The sequence below is a fragment of the Rhinoderma darwinii genome, chromosome 2 (genome assembly GCF_050947455.1).
Source record: "Rhinoderma darwinii isolate aRhiDar2 chromosome 2, aRhiDar2.hap1, whole genome shotgun sequence".
Classification (NCBI taxonomy): domain Eukaryota; kingdom Metazoa; phylum Chordata; class Amphibia; order Anura; family Rhinodermatidae; genus Rhinoderma; species Rhinoderma darwinii.
Genome location: NC_134688.1, coordinates 115,027,604 through 115,042,427, shown reverse-complemented (window position 1 = coordinate 115,042,427; position 14,824 = coordinate 115,027,604). Strand labels below are relative to the sequence as shown.

At 40.7% G+C, this 14,824-nt stretch overlaps 1 protein-coding gene across 6 annotated transcripts in view; it reads left to right on the top strand.

The window, feature by feature from the left end:
- The window catches only part of TROAP (trophinin associated protein), a 32,703-nt gene extending 18,086 nt beyond the window's left edge, over positions 1-14,617 (top strand). For 3 of the 6 annotated variants that reach the window (XM_075852177.1, XM_075852176.1, XM_075852172.1), the window contains 7 exons: positions 2,872-2,975; positions 6,101-6,217; positions 6,347-6,430; positions 7,067-7,126; positions 8,886-9,186; positions 12,528-12,709; positions 14,130-14,616. In XM_075852177.1, the coding sequence (XP_075708292.1) occupies positions 2,872-2,975; positions 6,101-6,217; positions 6,347-6,430; positions 7,067-7,126; positions 8,886-9,186; positions 12,528-12,709; positions 14,130-14,162 (881 nt within the window). In that variant the 3' untranslated portion in view covers positions 14,163-14,616. Of the gene's footprint in view, positions 1-2,871; positions 2,976-6,100; positions 6,218-6,346; positions 6,431-7,066; positions 7,127-8,885; positions 9,187-12,527; positions 12,710-14,129 lie in introns of all 6 variants that reach the window. The other 3 variants (XM_075852173.1, XM_075852175.1, XM_075852174.1) reach the window with 3 other exon arrangements.
- Positions 14,618-14,824: the final 207 nt, after the last annotated feature.

Below are 14,824 nucleotides of genomic sequence, written 5' to 3'. Positions count from 1 at the left end.
AAAGCCAGATGTGGGTCTAAAAGGAACGAAGGGTATATCGAAAAAAAAAAAAAACGCCTTTCTTTTGTGTGTGTTTGTGTTATCCTGGCCTATACACGATAAAAACACAAAATGCCAGAATTACTGTTTTTGGTCACCTAGTCACCCACAAAAAATGTAATAAAAAGTTGTAAATACTACAGCTTTCCCCCGCAAAAAATTCATCCTTCACACTGCTGAATAGAAGGAAAAATAAAAATGTTCTGGGTCTCAGAATATGGAGACCCAAAAACATTTTAAGAAAAAAAAAATTGCTTAATTTTGTAAAAGTAGTAAAACTCAAAAAACTAAATAAATTTGGGCTAGCTGTAATCGTATTGACCCGCAGAATAAAGCTTGTACAAATACAAAAGTACAGAATAATGTTTCATACAGAAAATAGTACAATAGTACCAAGTGTATAAGGTCCATTATTAACAAAAAACATACAGATACATTTCTTTACATATAGATATGCATATACATTAGAGAACAAAACCTTAACTAAGGCCCCATGCACATGACTGTAGACTTAGTCTAATTACGGACCCATTGATTTGCGTTGACCACAGACACCTTCCCGTATATTTGCGTGAAGGTGTCCGAGGGTGTAGAACGCCTCTGCAAAAGATAGGACATGTACCATCTTTTGCTTTATACAAACTGTTCTCCCGTACTTTAAATGGGAGCACAGGCCGAAAATTCGGGTGGCTGGCATCCAGCCGTGCCTGTAATTGCGGCCCCATGATTACGGGCACGGCTGTGTGCATTAGGCCTTACAGCCTTTCCTTATCAGGAGAAAATGTACACGAAAATCTGTTGAGGACCAGTTAATCCAGAGTTTAGTGGAGGAATGGGGGACCACAGAGTGACGTCAGCAAATTCCAGGCCCAATCAACCTGAGCAATGTCGAGTCATGAGCTGGCTTGAGGGTTGGCTATCCAAGAGCTCCATACTTTCAAACATTTATCAAGACATCCACGTGCTTCATACGCGAGTTTAATATGTGGCAAGGTAGAATTAACCAGGGTAATTTATGCTGACAACGTAGGAACTTTGGAATGTTTCCAATGTAGGTGTATAGTGTTTATTTTTTGAAATTTTCGACAACTATTCCACAGAAACTAGCAGGATTTCCACTGTGGAAAAACTACATCACTACCTGCGGTACTACCGGACGGAAAATACACAACAATTCTGCTACGTGTGGACAAGCCCTTAGAGGTCTGCTCTCCCGGATCTGATTCTGGCTTTGGCTTAAATGCAAGCAACATCTGCAGCGCATTCTGCCTGTGGGAACATACCCTAATTGTTGGGCTCCATAGCAAAATTGTTAATGGGACCACAAATCTACAGTCCACTGTAGAACGAAGTGTAGCAAGTAGTAGATCCATAGTTTTTTTTTATTTTTATCTCTTATGATTGAACATCATATAAAATTGGACCGATAAAAACACAGGGACATATACAAAAACACCGACAAAGGCCATACTTACAAATGGACACAGCCAGGCCAGAAATGCTGATGAAAGGGCGAGCAGGTGCTTTAAATAATAATAGCCACTCCCACTAGTCTTGAGGGGAGTGGTGTGCGGTGCATGGGATGTGTAGTAAGAAATAATAAATGAATAGTGTGTGTGCAAGTGTAATACTATAAGTGAAATATAGGGGGCAGTAATAAATGAAGTGCCTCAATAGAAATAAATGGATAATGGGGTGCAAGTGAGTGAAACATGGAGGGATAGTGTGTACGTCATGAGGCACAACGTGTATAGCCAGGTAGAAGCCTATTTGTGACGCCTTGATAATTCATAGAGCGGGCTACCCTGCTTGCTATGCCAAACAACAACACACCAGCATTTCTGGCCTGGCTGTGTCCATTTGTAAGTATGGCCTTTGTCGGTGTTTTATCATATAAAATTGGATGCTGCATGAATTTTCCTGGCATGCTCCAGCAGAATCTTGCCCCACCGGCTTCGCCTTGTTCTTGATGATCCTTCAACAGCGGTTGCTCAGCAGCTGGGGTTTTTTTTTTGATCGCTATGCCCTTGCACCTTCGCCATCTCTCTTGGATACCACACATAAACCTTGATGGTTTACAACACTTGCGGCAGAACCAGGGTGAAGAAAAGGTGCAGGTTTGCAACACAATGGGTTGATTTCAAGACTGGTGCAAAGGCAAAAGTGGAAAATGTTCTAAGGCCTCATTTACATGAGCGTGTTTTTCGTGCATGCGACGCGCGTGCTTTTCACGCGTGTCGTACGCACATATGTAAGTCTATGGGGCAGTGCAGACAGTCCGTGAGTTTTGCGCAGCGTGAGTGCGTTGCGTAAAACTCACGACGTCCTAAATTTATGCGTTGCTCGCGCATCACGCACCCATTGAAGTCAATGGGTGCGTGAAAACCACGCATGTCACACGGAAGCACTACCGTGTGACCATCGTGATTCGCGCAACAGCTGTCAAACTCTGAATGTAAACAGAAAAGCACCACGTGCTTTTCTGTTTACAAACATCCAAACGGAGTGTCATAATGATGGCGCTGATGACACACGGAGCTGTTAAGTGCCTTTTGCGCACGCAAAACGCTGCGTTTTTTGAATACGCAAATGCTCGTGTAAACCCGGCCTAATAGTAACTAATTCCTAGCTTTCTTTTTTTTTTTCTTTGACCCTTCTGAAAATGGAAAAGCGATCTAAATGGTTGCTGTAGACCATTCCCCCCCCCCCTCCTTTTTCGCCAGTTTTGACAAATTTTCTTCCGACGTACATCAGTAAATTTGGGAGTCATGATGATTGCTGTTTAATTTATACTAGAATATTATTTAACATTTTTTGTCTTTCACTTATCAGATATAGTATTCAGCCCTTGTCGAGTTTCTAAGACTCTGATGACTAAGGACGAGTCCCCTGGTGGATCAGCTAAGAGAGTTCATCCATTAAACTCCTCTGTTTTGGTTTGTATTTCAGAGTGTTTGTATTTTTTCCATCTCTTTTAAAGGGAATGTATCAGTATTCATTAGATGTAAGGCCCCCTGCACACGGCCAATTACGCACTGTGATTACGGCCACGGACAGCCGCAGACAGGCATCCTGATTTGCAGGCCGTGCTCCCGTTAACGAATTATAGGAGCACGTCCGTAAAATAAAACATAGGACACATCCTATTTTTTGCGGATGCTTTCTATGGCCCGGACGCCTTTTTGTAAATATACGGGAAGGTGTCCGTGGGCAATAGAAATAAATGGATCCGTAACTTGATCCACAATTCTAGATCCATAATTGCGGATCAAAATTACGGTCGTGTGCTTGCGGCCTAAAAGAGAGAGAAAAAATGTCTGCTGTGAGTTTTAAAAAAAATAAATAAATAAATAAAAAAACCTTCCTGGGGTGGCCATATTGGAGACACACCCTTTCTGCTAATGTGTAGCATGGTGTATGTGCTTTATGGCAGCTGCAAAGAACAGGCGTTAAAGGGGGTTATCCCACAAATTTGTGTATACTTAGGTTTAAATACTCCACAATGGCAATTTATATAAGTTTGATCCCTATAAAAAAAAAAATTGTTATCTTTTACTGACTTGTAATAGTACCGCCTAGTGTCACGTCTCGCATCCTGTTACTGCATCCACTTTCATAGGTTTCCAACATTGGGTACGCATGCACTGTGCCTCTTCTTTACTGCATCTTCTGTGGTTTGGATTGATTTTCTGTTGGCGAGCAGGATGTCCAATAATCTTCCCCTTGTCAGAGAAGAAGTAAAGCATGCACACCGGCATTCTCCGATTCCCTGACAAGCGCAGTAATTGCGGTATTCTCTGTTCGTGAAACAGAGCATGGGAATATGCACTACTTTTGCTGCATCTTGTAGGAGGTAGACCGGTTTGCAAAGCTGTGGCCTCAGTCAGTGATCAATATCTGGCAAAAGTCCGCTATGGCAACAATGGGGTGAGATGTGTGAAAAATGTATATATTTCAACAAACTATAATGCGCATATAGATAGATTTGATGGAGTTTAGCCCCCTCCCCAGAGACCCGGGAGTGGCAGGACTACTATCCTGCCTTATCTAGGTTTCCAGCAGAGCTGTTATTAACTCACCCACTGTCTAATGATAATGAGGCGATTCTCCCTAGTGGCCAGTGTGAAAACTACAACAATTCAGCATTTTTTATTAGGATAGTAACATTGAAAAAAACTAAAATTTTAATAAAAACTTGATTGAAATTATGCCATCTTCATTTATACATTCCATTTAAGTGTCTCGGTCTAGAAAGTCTATATTGCTTTTGAATCAAAATACATATATTTAGCAACTGTGCTAAAAGAAGGAAAAACAAACTTGTAACGCTTCCTATCTGTCACTTTGCAGTAAAACTCTCAGCACTCTATACTAGTTATTCATGTTCTGGAGAACAGAACAAATTGCTAGAACCATAAACACCCCCTTCTTTATTGGCAGTTGTATTTGGGCTATTGCTGTGTACCTAAGGGCCTATTCACATCAGCGTTGGCTTTCCGTTCAACCTTTTCGTCAGTCATCTACGCTATTGTTTCCGTAAAAAAAATAATTATGAAATCTAGCGGAACAGAGGCAAACTATAAAAAACCAAACACAATGGTTTCCGTTTGGCTTTTCATTCCTCTGACGGAAAGGTTGAATGGAAAAACAACGCTGATGTGAATGGGCCCTAAATCTCTGTTCTCCCCTCAAAATCCTCCTTAATTTTTCATTCTGCACACCGTGTTTTTGTTGCAATATTGTGTGGTGATTTTACACATTAGTGCTAAGGATAGGACATGCTGTGCTTCTAAAATAAGGCGAGGTTCACACTTGCAACGATGGTCATGCTGATCAGAATGGATTCCATTAATTTGTGTGCGACTGAAATGAATGTTGCATCAGGTTTCCACTGTTTTATGATAATGTTTGATTTTTCTTTTACATTTTATTGAGTTTTTCAATTTGCCCTTCATTAGATCAGGTGCAGAGCAAAAAAAGCTTACATAAAAAAGTAACTGTTAATTCAGCCTACATAAAAAATATGCAGTATACACAAATGTGCAAATTCCTAATTGTACACATGGAAGATCCTGCATTAAAGTTGCATCCATATAAAAAAAAATAGTAAATGATAGTTTTCTTTTCCTTTGCCCTTTTCCCGAAGTTCATGAAGAGTTTTTTTTTTAGATTGTGTGTCCTACATTAATTTTCAGAGTTGCTCTAAAGACAAACTGAAACTTCATCAGTAAATAATTATTCATCACCTCTGATCAATATGAAGTTAAGCCTCTGTTGGGGCCTCAAGGTCATCTTCTAGATTTCCTTCTGTGACGCCACTTCTGGCCAGTAACTGCTGTGTGCTTTGGATCATTGTCCTCTTCAAAGACCAACTCCCTCTGCAGTTTTAGCTGAGAAGAGCTGCAGATTTTTACCTAGGATTTGGTTGTCTTTAAGGCACACCGCTCATCTCATTCATTCAACATTGAATTTTACATCTCCAGTCAATGTGGTCAACTTTTTTCACCTAAATTAATTTTTAATAAAAATCGGATTAATAATGTAGCACTCCATATAAAGCTGGATTGGCTCTGTGCTATCAGCGGTTTTTTGAAACGGTGGTTGCGATCGTCTTTTACGGTGTTGCAGTCAAGTTGACGTGATCTGCTAGTAGAGCATAAGCTACAAGCATTCGCAAGTACTCTGATAAATTTGGTAGGAAAAGTCAAAAGAAACTTGATTCATAGTTATGTATCTTATTTTATATTCGTGGAGTGCCCCTTTTAAGTCTGAAAACTTAAATTTAGGCCCCACGCAGTATTAAACAGGAGGAACTATGCAGCGGGAAATCTTTTAGATATATTGTCTGTATTCTTATTAGTATGAGCTGCTGAAAACCTCCTGAAGGCCCCCTGTAAAAAGTGTGTGTGTTGTGAGAAATGTTTAAAAAAAAATCCCTATGACCAGAGCTAACCACTTCACATCTTTACATATGTTTAATACTGGTAGGAAAGTAATGCAGCAATACTGTTTTAGTAGTTGTGTTTTTATAGACTTTTTTTTTTTTTTTGTCGGCTTGTAGAAGTTCTTCCAGGGATACTCTGCCACTTCAAAACTACCATTTTTTCCGAAAACACCTCGCGCCTTGGCACTAGAGATGGCAAATAAGCAACTAGAGGCTGAGCTTTCAGATACCCAGGTATGTTAGCGATTAGCATATCGATTTACCTAATGCATGTCGCCATTATATGTGTGCAAGTTTCTCTTCTCAGATAAAATATCTGATCATGTTTCTTGTGGTGTTTGGCCCCCCCCCCCCCATATGTAGCCTTCTGCTAGGTCGACTGTCAAGTGGGCTGATGAGCTATCCCCTTCTATGTCTGAGGCTCCTTGTGAAAATGAGCACAAAATAGTGAGTACAATAGGGAAACTTTAACTATTTTCTCCACCACCCTGAGGCCCATAAACCAATCCGGCTGTTAATCGAAAACCATATTTGAAGTTAGTATTTAATTTATCGTGCTACATGGTCTATTTACTACTGTGCAAAACTGTCTGCAGTCAGGCAATGTAGAGTTGGCCGATTTGTACCCAACTAGTACAGATGTCTTTAACGGTAAAGTATCCATTTTATTCTCTCCGCTTCTATTCTGACATTATGGCGATTCAGATGTTGCTTAATAACTAATGACTTGCCAAACCTACTGGTATGTTCTGTTTCAATCCCCTCACTTTGAATGAAGGGTGCCCCACCTAGTAGCCCTAAAAACAAAGTGTTGTAAATGCATCACTATATTGCAAACCCAGCACTTGATTAAACGACATATAGTGTACCACAGTATGCGCAAATTCAACTATCTATTTGGGCTGTTTTCTATTGGTCCTATGGTAGTTCTTATTGAAAAATGAGATTGTTCTCCAGTACTAACTTATGTTTTGATATCACAAACCGTTGTAAAAAGATATTGATAGTCTATTTATGGCATTGATGTATAGACTCCGTGGCCGGAGTGGTTCCTTTGAATTTTAATTTTACTTTTTGCTATAGGACCAAGTGGCTGTGCGGCTATTCTTAGATGGTGAATGTCCAGGAGAGACCGACAAGAAGGTGAGACTTGCCTTGGGTCTTTATTGTGTTATTAATAATATCTTAGTGGTCTACATTTAAGTGTGCAAGGACATATATTTACACCCTGCAGAGTTAATATCTGTACAATCCACTGTGCAGCCACAGGAGGGGAGAGGTAGCGATCCGTGACTACCAGGCTCTCCAGAGTGAGATTCAAAGCATCTCCATGGGCCAAAATGTTACTTTTTAATAAAAAGTATCCCCATTTGAGATCCTTCTGCCTTTTTTATATTTTATTTATAGGTGCATAGTTCATAAGTTGCCAACGCTCTGCTGACTCAGTAACTGCAGGGTTCCAAACCACCTCTGGCATTCACAGCCACACAAACTGTGCGCTGGGAGCTTCATGGCATGGTTTTCATGGCTGAGCAGCTGCACGCAAGCCTTAGATTACCAAGCACCATGCCAAGTGTCGGATGGAGTGGTGTAAATCACGCCGATACCGGACTCTTGAGCAGTGGAAACGTGTTCTGTGGAGAGATGAATCACGCTTGTCGATCAGACTGTCAGATAGAAGAATCTAGGTTTGGGAATTGGCAGGAGAAAGTTACCTGCCTGACTACATTGTGCCAAGTTTGGTGGAGGAGGGATAATGCTATGGGGTTGTTTTTCAGTGGTTGGCCTAGGCCCCTTAGTTCTAGTGAAGGGAAAAAATAATGCTTTTGCATACCAAGACATTTTGGACAATAGTTTGCTTCCAACTTTGAGGGAACAGTTTTGGGGAAAGCCCTTTTCTGTGCCAGCATGGCTGCGCCCCAATGCACAGAGAGAGGTTCAGAAAGGAGTGCTTGGGTGAGTTTTTAGTATAGAAGAACTTGACTGGCCCACACAGAGCCCTGACCTCAACCCCATCCAACACCTTTGGGATGACCTAGAACAGAGATTGTGACCCAGGCCCTCTACTCCAACATCATTGTCTGACCTCACAAATGCTCTAACGGATGAATGGGCAAAAATTCCCACAGACAAACTCCTAAATCTCGTAGAAAGCGGGAGCTGCTTTGGCTGCAAAGGGGGGCTTATGACCATACTAATGCCTGTGACTTTAGATTAAGATGTCATAAAAGCTCCTGTAGGTGTACTAATACTTCGGTCCATATAGTGCATCTTCATAGCGGTTGGATCTCTGTTTTACTGATACCCAGCTTCAAATCCTGTGCAAAGTTAAAGCGTACCTAACTTTTCAGAATAAGCTGTCGTATGTGTACATGAGGAATGGCGCACTATTTTTGGCCATTATGTGACTATATATAGTGTTTGTGTGTTCTCCCCCTTTCCATAGTTTTATATGGGCAGCGTCTGTGTCTTTCTCCTCAAGCTCCCCACGCCCCTCTCTTTAGACTTGTACACACAGCATGTCTGTGTCCGTCAATTCTGCTCTGTAACTAGGGACAGATTTTGCATGACCACTGTTGGACACCAGATTACAGGAAAGGCGACACCTAGTGGCAGTAACTTGACACAGAATTTGCATGGATAAAACAACTACATTTTAACAGTAAGTAAAGGACAAAGTCTATCTAGAACAGGTATACTATTAGATCAGCAGAAGTTTTTGGAAAGTTAGTGTCCATTCAAATTTCTGGCTGCCTCCAGCCATAGCTAGAGGGACCTTACTGCATACTATTCATACACTGGACTCTATAATAAAACAGGTTTTACACGGTCTGAACATAGGCTTGTATGTATGTAAGGTATTACTGTAGGAGTATATTCTAATCAATGTATTTCTGTGTAGGAGCCAATTGAAGAATTTGGTTGCTTGAAAGGGTTTGAAAACATTACAACAAGTGTACAAAAGAGGATGGAGGCAGCTCTGCCTGAGAACTCTCTTAACCATGTGGATGTAGCTGCTCCTGCTGGGATGTCTCATGACTTTCCTATATGTAAAAACATGCGCCCTCCTGCATCTTTATCCCTCGCCAACACCGCTGACCCCCCTGTGCAGTATCCCAGTATTGTGTCTTGTGTGAAGACGTCTCTGCCACTCTCCTTCCTCTCTCATCCAGCTGTACAGGCCCTGCAGTCCTGCACTTCGGGTAAGATGCATTCCTAAAGTGTAGCTTCACATTTGGTGAACCGCCACTACTAAATTGGAAGTCAGGGCAATATGAGCTCTCTGCTGATTTGTAAACTTATTTGAATACTCCAAATGACTTGCCGTTTAGTATACTAGTCCTTCTCAATGAATTAGAATATCATCAAAAAGTTAATTTATTTCAGTAATTCAATTCATAAAGTGAAACTCCTATATTATATAGATTCATTGCACACAGAGTGATCTATTTCCAGCATTTTTTTTCTTTTAATGTTGATTATGGCTAACAGTTAATGAAAACCCAAAATTTAGTGTCTCAGAAGATTAGTATGTTATATAAGCCCAATTTTAAAAATTATTTTTAATACCGAAATGTAGGCCTACTGAAAAGTCTGTACAGAATATGCCCTCAATACTTGGTCGGGGCTACTTTTGCATGAATTACTGCATCAATGCAGCGTGGCATGGTGGCGATCAGCCTGTGGCACTGCTGCGGTGTTATGGAAGCCCAGGTTGCTTTGATAGCGGCCTTCAGCTCGTCTGCATTGTTGGGTCTGGTGTCTCATCTTCCTCTTGACAATAACCCATACATTCTCTATGGGGTTAAGGTCAGGCGAGTTTGCTGGCCAATCAAGCGCAGTGATACTGTGGTTATTACACCAGGTATTGGCAGTGTGGGCAGGTGCCAAGTCCTGCTGGAGAATGAAATCAGCATCTCCATAAAGCTTGTCAGCAGAGGGAATCATGAAGTGCTCGGAAATTTCCTGGTAAACGGCTGCGTTGACTCCGGACTTGATATAACACAGTGGACCATCACCAGCAGATGACATGGCCCACAAACCATCACTGACTGTGGAAACTTCACACTGGACCGCAAGACACTTGGATTGACGCCTCTCCACTCTTCCTCCAGTGTGAGGTTTCCACAGTCAGTGATGGTTTGGAGAGTCATGTCATCTGCTGGTGATGGTCCACTGTGTTATATCAAGTCCAGAGTCAACGCAGCCGTTTACCAGGAAATTTCCGAGCACTTCATGCTTCCCTCTGCTGACAAGCTTTATGGAGATGCTGATTTCATTCTCCAGCAGGAATTGGCACTGCCCACACTGCCAAAAGTACCAATACCTGGTTTAATAACCACAGTATCACTGTGCTTGACTGGCCAGCAAACTCAACTGACAAACCCCATAGACAATCTATAGGGTATTGTCAAGAGGAAGATGAGACACCAGATCCAATAATGCAGATGAGCTGAAGGCCGCTATCAAAGCAACCTGGGCTACCATAACACCTCAGCAGTGCCACAGGCTGATCGCCTCCATGCAACGCCGCATTGATGCAGTAATTCATGCAAAAGGAGTCCCGACCAAGTATTGAGTGCAGATACTGTACATACTTTTCAGTAGGCCAACATTTCGGTATTAAAAAATTAGAATATTATATAAGCCCAATTTCAAAAATGATTTTTGAGACTAAATTTTGGGTTTTCATTAACGGTTCGCCATAATAATCAACATTAAAAGAAAAAAATGCTGGAAATAGATCACTCTCTCTGTGTAATGAATCTATATAATATAGGAGTTACACTTTTTGCATTGAATTACTGAACTAAATTAACTTTTTGATATTCTAATTCATTGAGCAGGACTAGTATATTTGGAAATAGTTTTCCTTTTTATTTTTTTTTTCGCAATTGCCTAATTCGTGCTACCCAAGTGTCTCTTGTTTTGAAGGTTGAGTAACTGTTTTGCACTTTAAATGTCCTTTTAATAGCAATCTATTGATCAGTTCCAATATAGGGTCCCATACAAGTAAATGGGCATTACGGAAACAGCGTTTCCGTTACTCCCATTCACTCCTAAACTTTAAGAAAAAGTCTTTCTTGTCAGTGACAATTGGTAGTTTTGAACGATGGGGGTCCGAGCTCTGTGACACTTACAGATTGCTAAAATGAAGCAGCAGAACCGCTTCGTTTCTGATCGGCTTTCCCTGGAAAGCAGACTAGCGGTGTACAAACTTGTAGACTTTCTATTGAGCCCGTACACTCCTCCAAGAAAAGCCATTTAGAAACTAAGCGGCACAGCGCTCACCGGACCTCTTCTGCAGCTTCGTTTTAACGATCAGTCTCAGTGCTCAGATCCCCACCGTTCACAACTACTGACATGTCTGACATTTCAAGAGTTTTCTAAAAGTTTAGTTACATAAGTTAAAGTTCCATATAAGAACCTGTATTCTCTCTGAATTTGTCCATATGACGAAATTAGTAAAATGTTAGAGCCTGGAATTCTTTAAAAAAAAACACCATGTCTAAAAAGTAGTTCAGGCGTGGACCTCTGACTGTAGACTTTAGTCTAAGTTCAGACCCGGCAGAATTGTTGGATAATGTTGGTGCCATTCACATCTTTGTGGAAATAGTCAATGCAATGTTTTTGGAGTGATTCTGTGCCACTGTTCTCATACAAGCAGCTCTTGGAATAATACTTCACTTTTGATGTCCTCTTTTATCCTGGACATCCTCACAGCCTTGCCTTGGGAATACCATTTGTTTCCCCTAGTCATTCACAAGTTAAAGGTCCGTGATCTCGCCGGGAGAATGTTCAGGATAGATTAGCCATTCCGCTGCACAACGATTTACATTGGAACATATGGAAGTCAATAGAAAAGACAAAAGCAGCAAACGCCTGAGTGCATTTTCTATCCATCCGCCATGTCTAGCCTTGACCTAATGATATTATTGAAAGTTCATATAAGGTTGTTGTTTTTGCTTGTTTGGCCAACTCTTTGTCATGAACAGGGAACCAGGCAACGGCATACTCAGGATGGGATGTCCTAGCGTTCAGATTAAACAGATGTGCCATAAAGGAAATCCCCCTTTAATTCTTTACTTTAGGGTGCCTGTACATATGGCAGTTGTGTGCATGAAAAATTTTGGAGGTCAAGCACACGTTCTAAACGTTTCATCTGTAAAAATTGTGTGCAGGCACCTGGCACTAGTGAAATTTATGAAGCATTTGAAAAACTGAAATTGAATTCAAGATGGCCACCATGTCGGTGACGTGGCCGAACAGGTTTCCCACTTTCCTCACAGCTTGTCTAAAATTGGATCACAGTCTGCCAAATGGTTGTCATTTTCTATGGGTGTTTCCTTACTTTTGAGACCTCCTGTATAATAGTATATTTATGTAATTCAAATCTCATTGCTATGTGACCGATTGTTGCCTGGACTAAGTGATGATTGTGCATATTGATGAGTTTATTAAAATGTTGCGATGAAATTTGAGCAGCTCCTTGCAGGCTTGCTTCACGTTCCATTTTCTATGAATTTGTTTTGTCTTCCATCAGGTCCTTACTCTTTGCCTGATATCGCCCGATTAAGAATACAAGCTGCCGTGTCGGCAAAACAAAGGTTTCGGGAGACCTGTCTGGACGAGGAATGTGCTTTCTATACATCTCGAGGGGCTGTCAGCTCTTATAGGAGCTGCATTGATCCAGTATCTAGTTTACTGCAGAGGCAGGAAGACATGGTGAGTAAAATACATTACATGGGATAGGTTTACTTTGGATAAGTCTTTCACTGCTGAGGATATCCTAAAAATTGCACCTTCAGCTGGTAGAGCTTTTAGTAGTGCGGTGTTGTAGTTTGTGAAAGATTCTTGTAGCAGATTTATTATATACATATATAAAAAAGTTATGCTAATCTAATAGTATACCTGATATAGATCAACTTTGTTTATTTACAAAGTTGGTAAATTATTTTATCCATGCAAATACTGTGGGAAGTTACTTTCACTAGGTGTCTCCCTTCCTGTAATCTGCAGTCCACCCCCTGTTGTCAAGCAAAATCCATCCCTAGTTACAGAGCAGAGTTGACGGACTGCAGGAAGTGGGAGTGTCTCTTTTCACTGCCTGCCAATAGAAGTCTATGGAGATGGGAAGGGGTAAGCGGAGAGAGGAAAGACTGACACACTGCCAATTGAGGTCTATTGAGAGGGAGCAGAGTGAGAAAGACGTTGCTGCAGCTTCTGCCCCAACTTGTAATTTAATAATATATGGTAGTTTAAGAGAAACTATTACTATAACCTGTCAAAATAAGGCCTTAATAGAGATATACTTTGGGGGCTGCTTAGTGGATGAAATTTCAAACTGCCAAACAAAGGTGGGGGCGGGGGTGAAAAGAGCACTTCCTGGTTCTGTGGCGTATCATGTTGTATCACATGACTCCTCTCAGGCGGTCTGCATGTCACATGATCCTTAAAGTTGGAGGGATCATGTGATACACCATGTGACTCCACTGAACTAGGAGGGGGGGGGTGCTATTTATTAATTGTAATTGTACCCATTAGGTCTGTCACGGTTACGGGTTCCTAAATTCTGGTGTTCAAAACCTAGTATGTGCCCCTAAAATGATCATAAATGTAGTAGGCTTTTAAGCACCAGTTCACACAGCAGAAACCACATTTGAATTCAGTGCCCAAAAAATGCCCCAAACCTCCCTCTATTGGTTTGAATAGGAGCTAGCAGTCTTTTTTTTAGGTTATTTTCTTCTTCTCTGGGTGGTTTTTGACTGCTCACGAGAAAAACTACCCATCAATTCTTTATTTTGGGCAGTTTTGACCTCTAAACCTTCAATTAAATGAATGGGAGGCAGAAAAAAAAGCTTCGTTTTTTTTTTTGGTTGGATTTGATTAATAAAATAACACTCCTAAAAAAAAATAAAAAAATATAAAAACTGTGTCAAAACGCTTGAATTTTATAATTTGCTTCAAAAATCCTGATGGAATTTTGAGGCAGATTTTTTCTGCTTGGCAGGCAAACAACTGTCTTGATTATTATTTGTTTGTAATGCTTGTCATTGAGCTGTTTGATTTATAATGTACAGTATTTGATATCTTCCCCCTTTTTTTAATTTCTTTTTTCCTTTTTCCCATGTTTTCTCACTTTCAGCACTTTATTCCAATTATTCCTGGAGAACCCTGATCGCTTGAAGTTGTCTTTCATAGTTTCTTATATTTGCATCCTGCTGCCTGCACATTACTTCCCAAGGAGCAAGCAATGGCTTCACATCATTCATCCACCGTTTATCATGTGCCATATATGAGAGTTCCCATACATTTCTCCATCTCGCTGCGTAGTTTATATGGTGATGTCTAAACTGGAGCTTGAGGTTTATCTCTCTCCACATTTTAGGTATCAAACGTTCCCACCCTTCTAGTTCTACTAGTATTCCCTAGGAATAAATACTAGAAATGAAAGGTTGTCGTGGCAGTAGAAAACTGCAGAGGATGCATTTGCTCTCTGATTATCTGTCTCACCATATGATTTTATATCGACTTTTCCAGGACGCTATGTGTATTTTTGTTTTTTTTTGTTTTATTTTAATTTTGTATTAATGTAAAAGTTAATAAAACACTATTTATATTATTGTAATTAAAGGTGCCTTCCATTTCAGCTTACACGTGTTGAAGGGGTTTTCCAGTTAAAAAATAGCTTATTTTAAATGGAATTTAAGCCCCGTTTATAAGTTATACACGTGACCACATCCGCTGCACCACTTCATTGAAAGTTAGTGGTAACGACCACCTGTTCACATCCCTGTCCTAAACATGCCTGGGTTCTTGGGAAAATGGGCCGACTTGTTG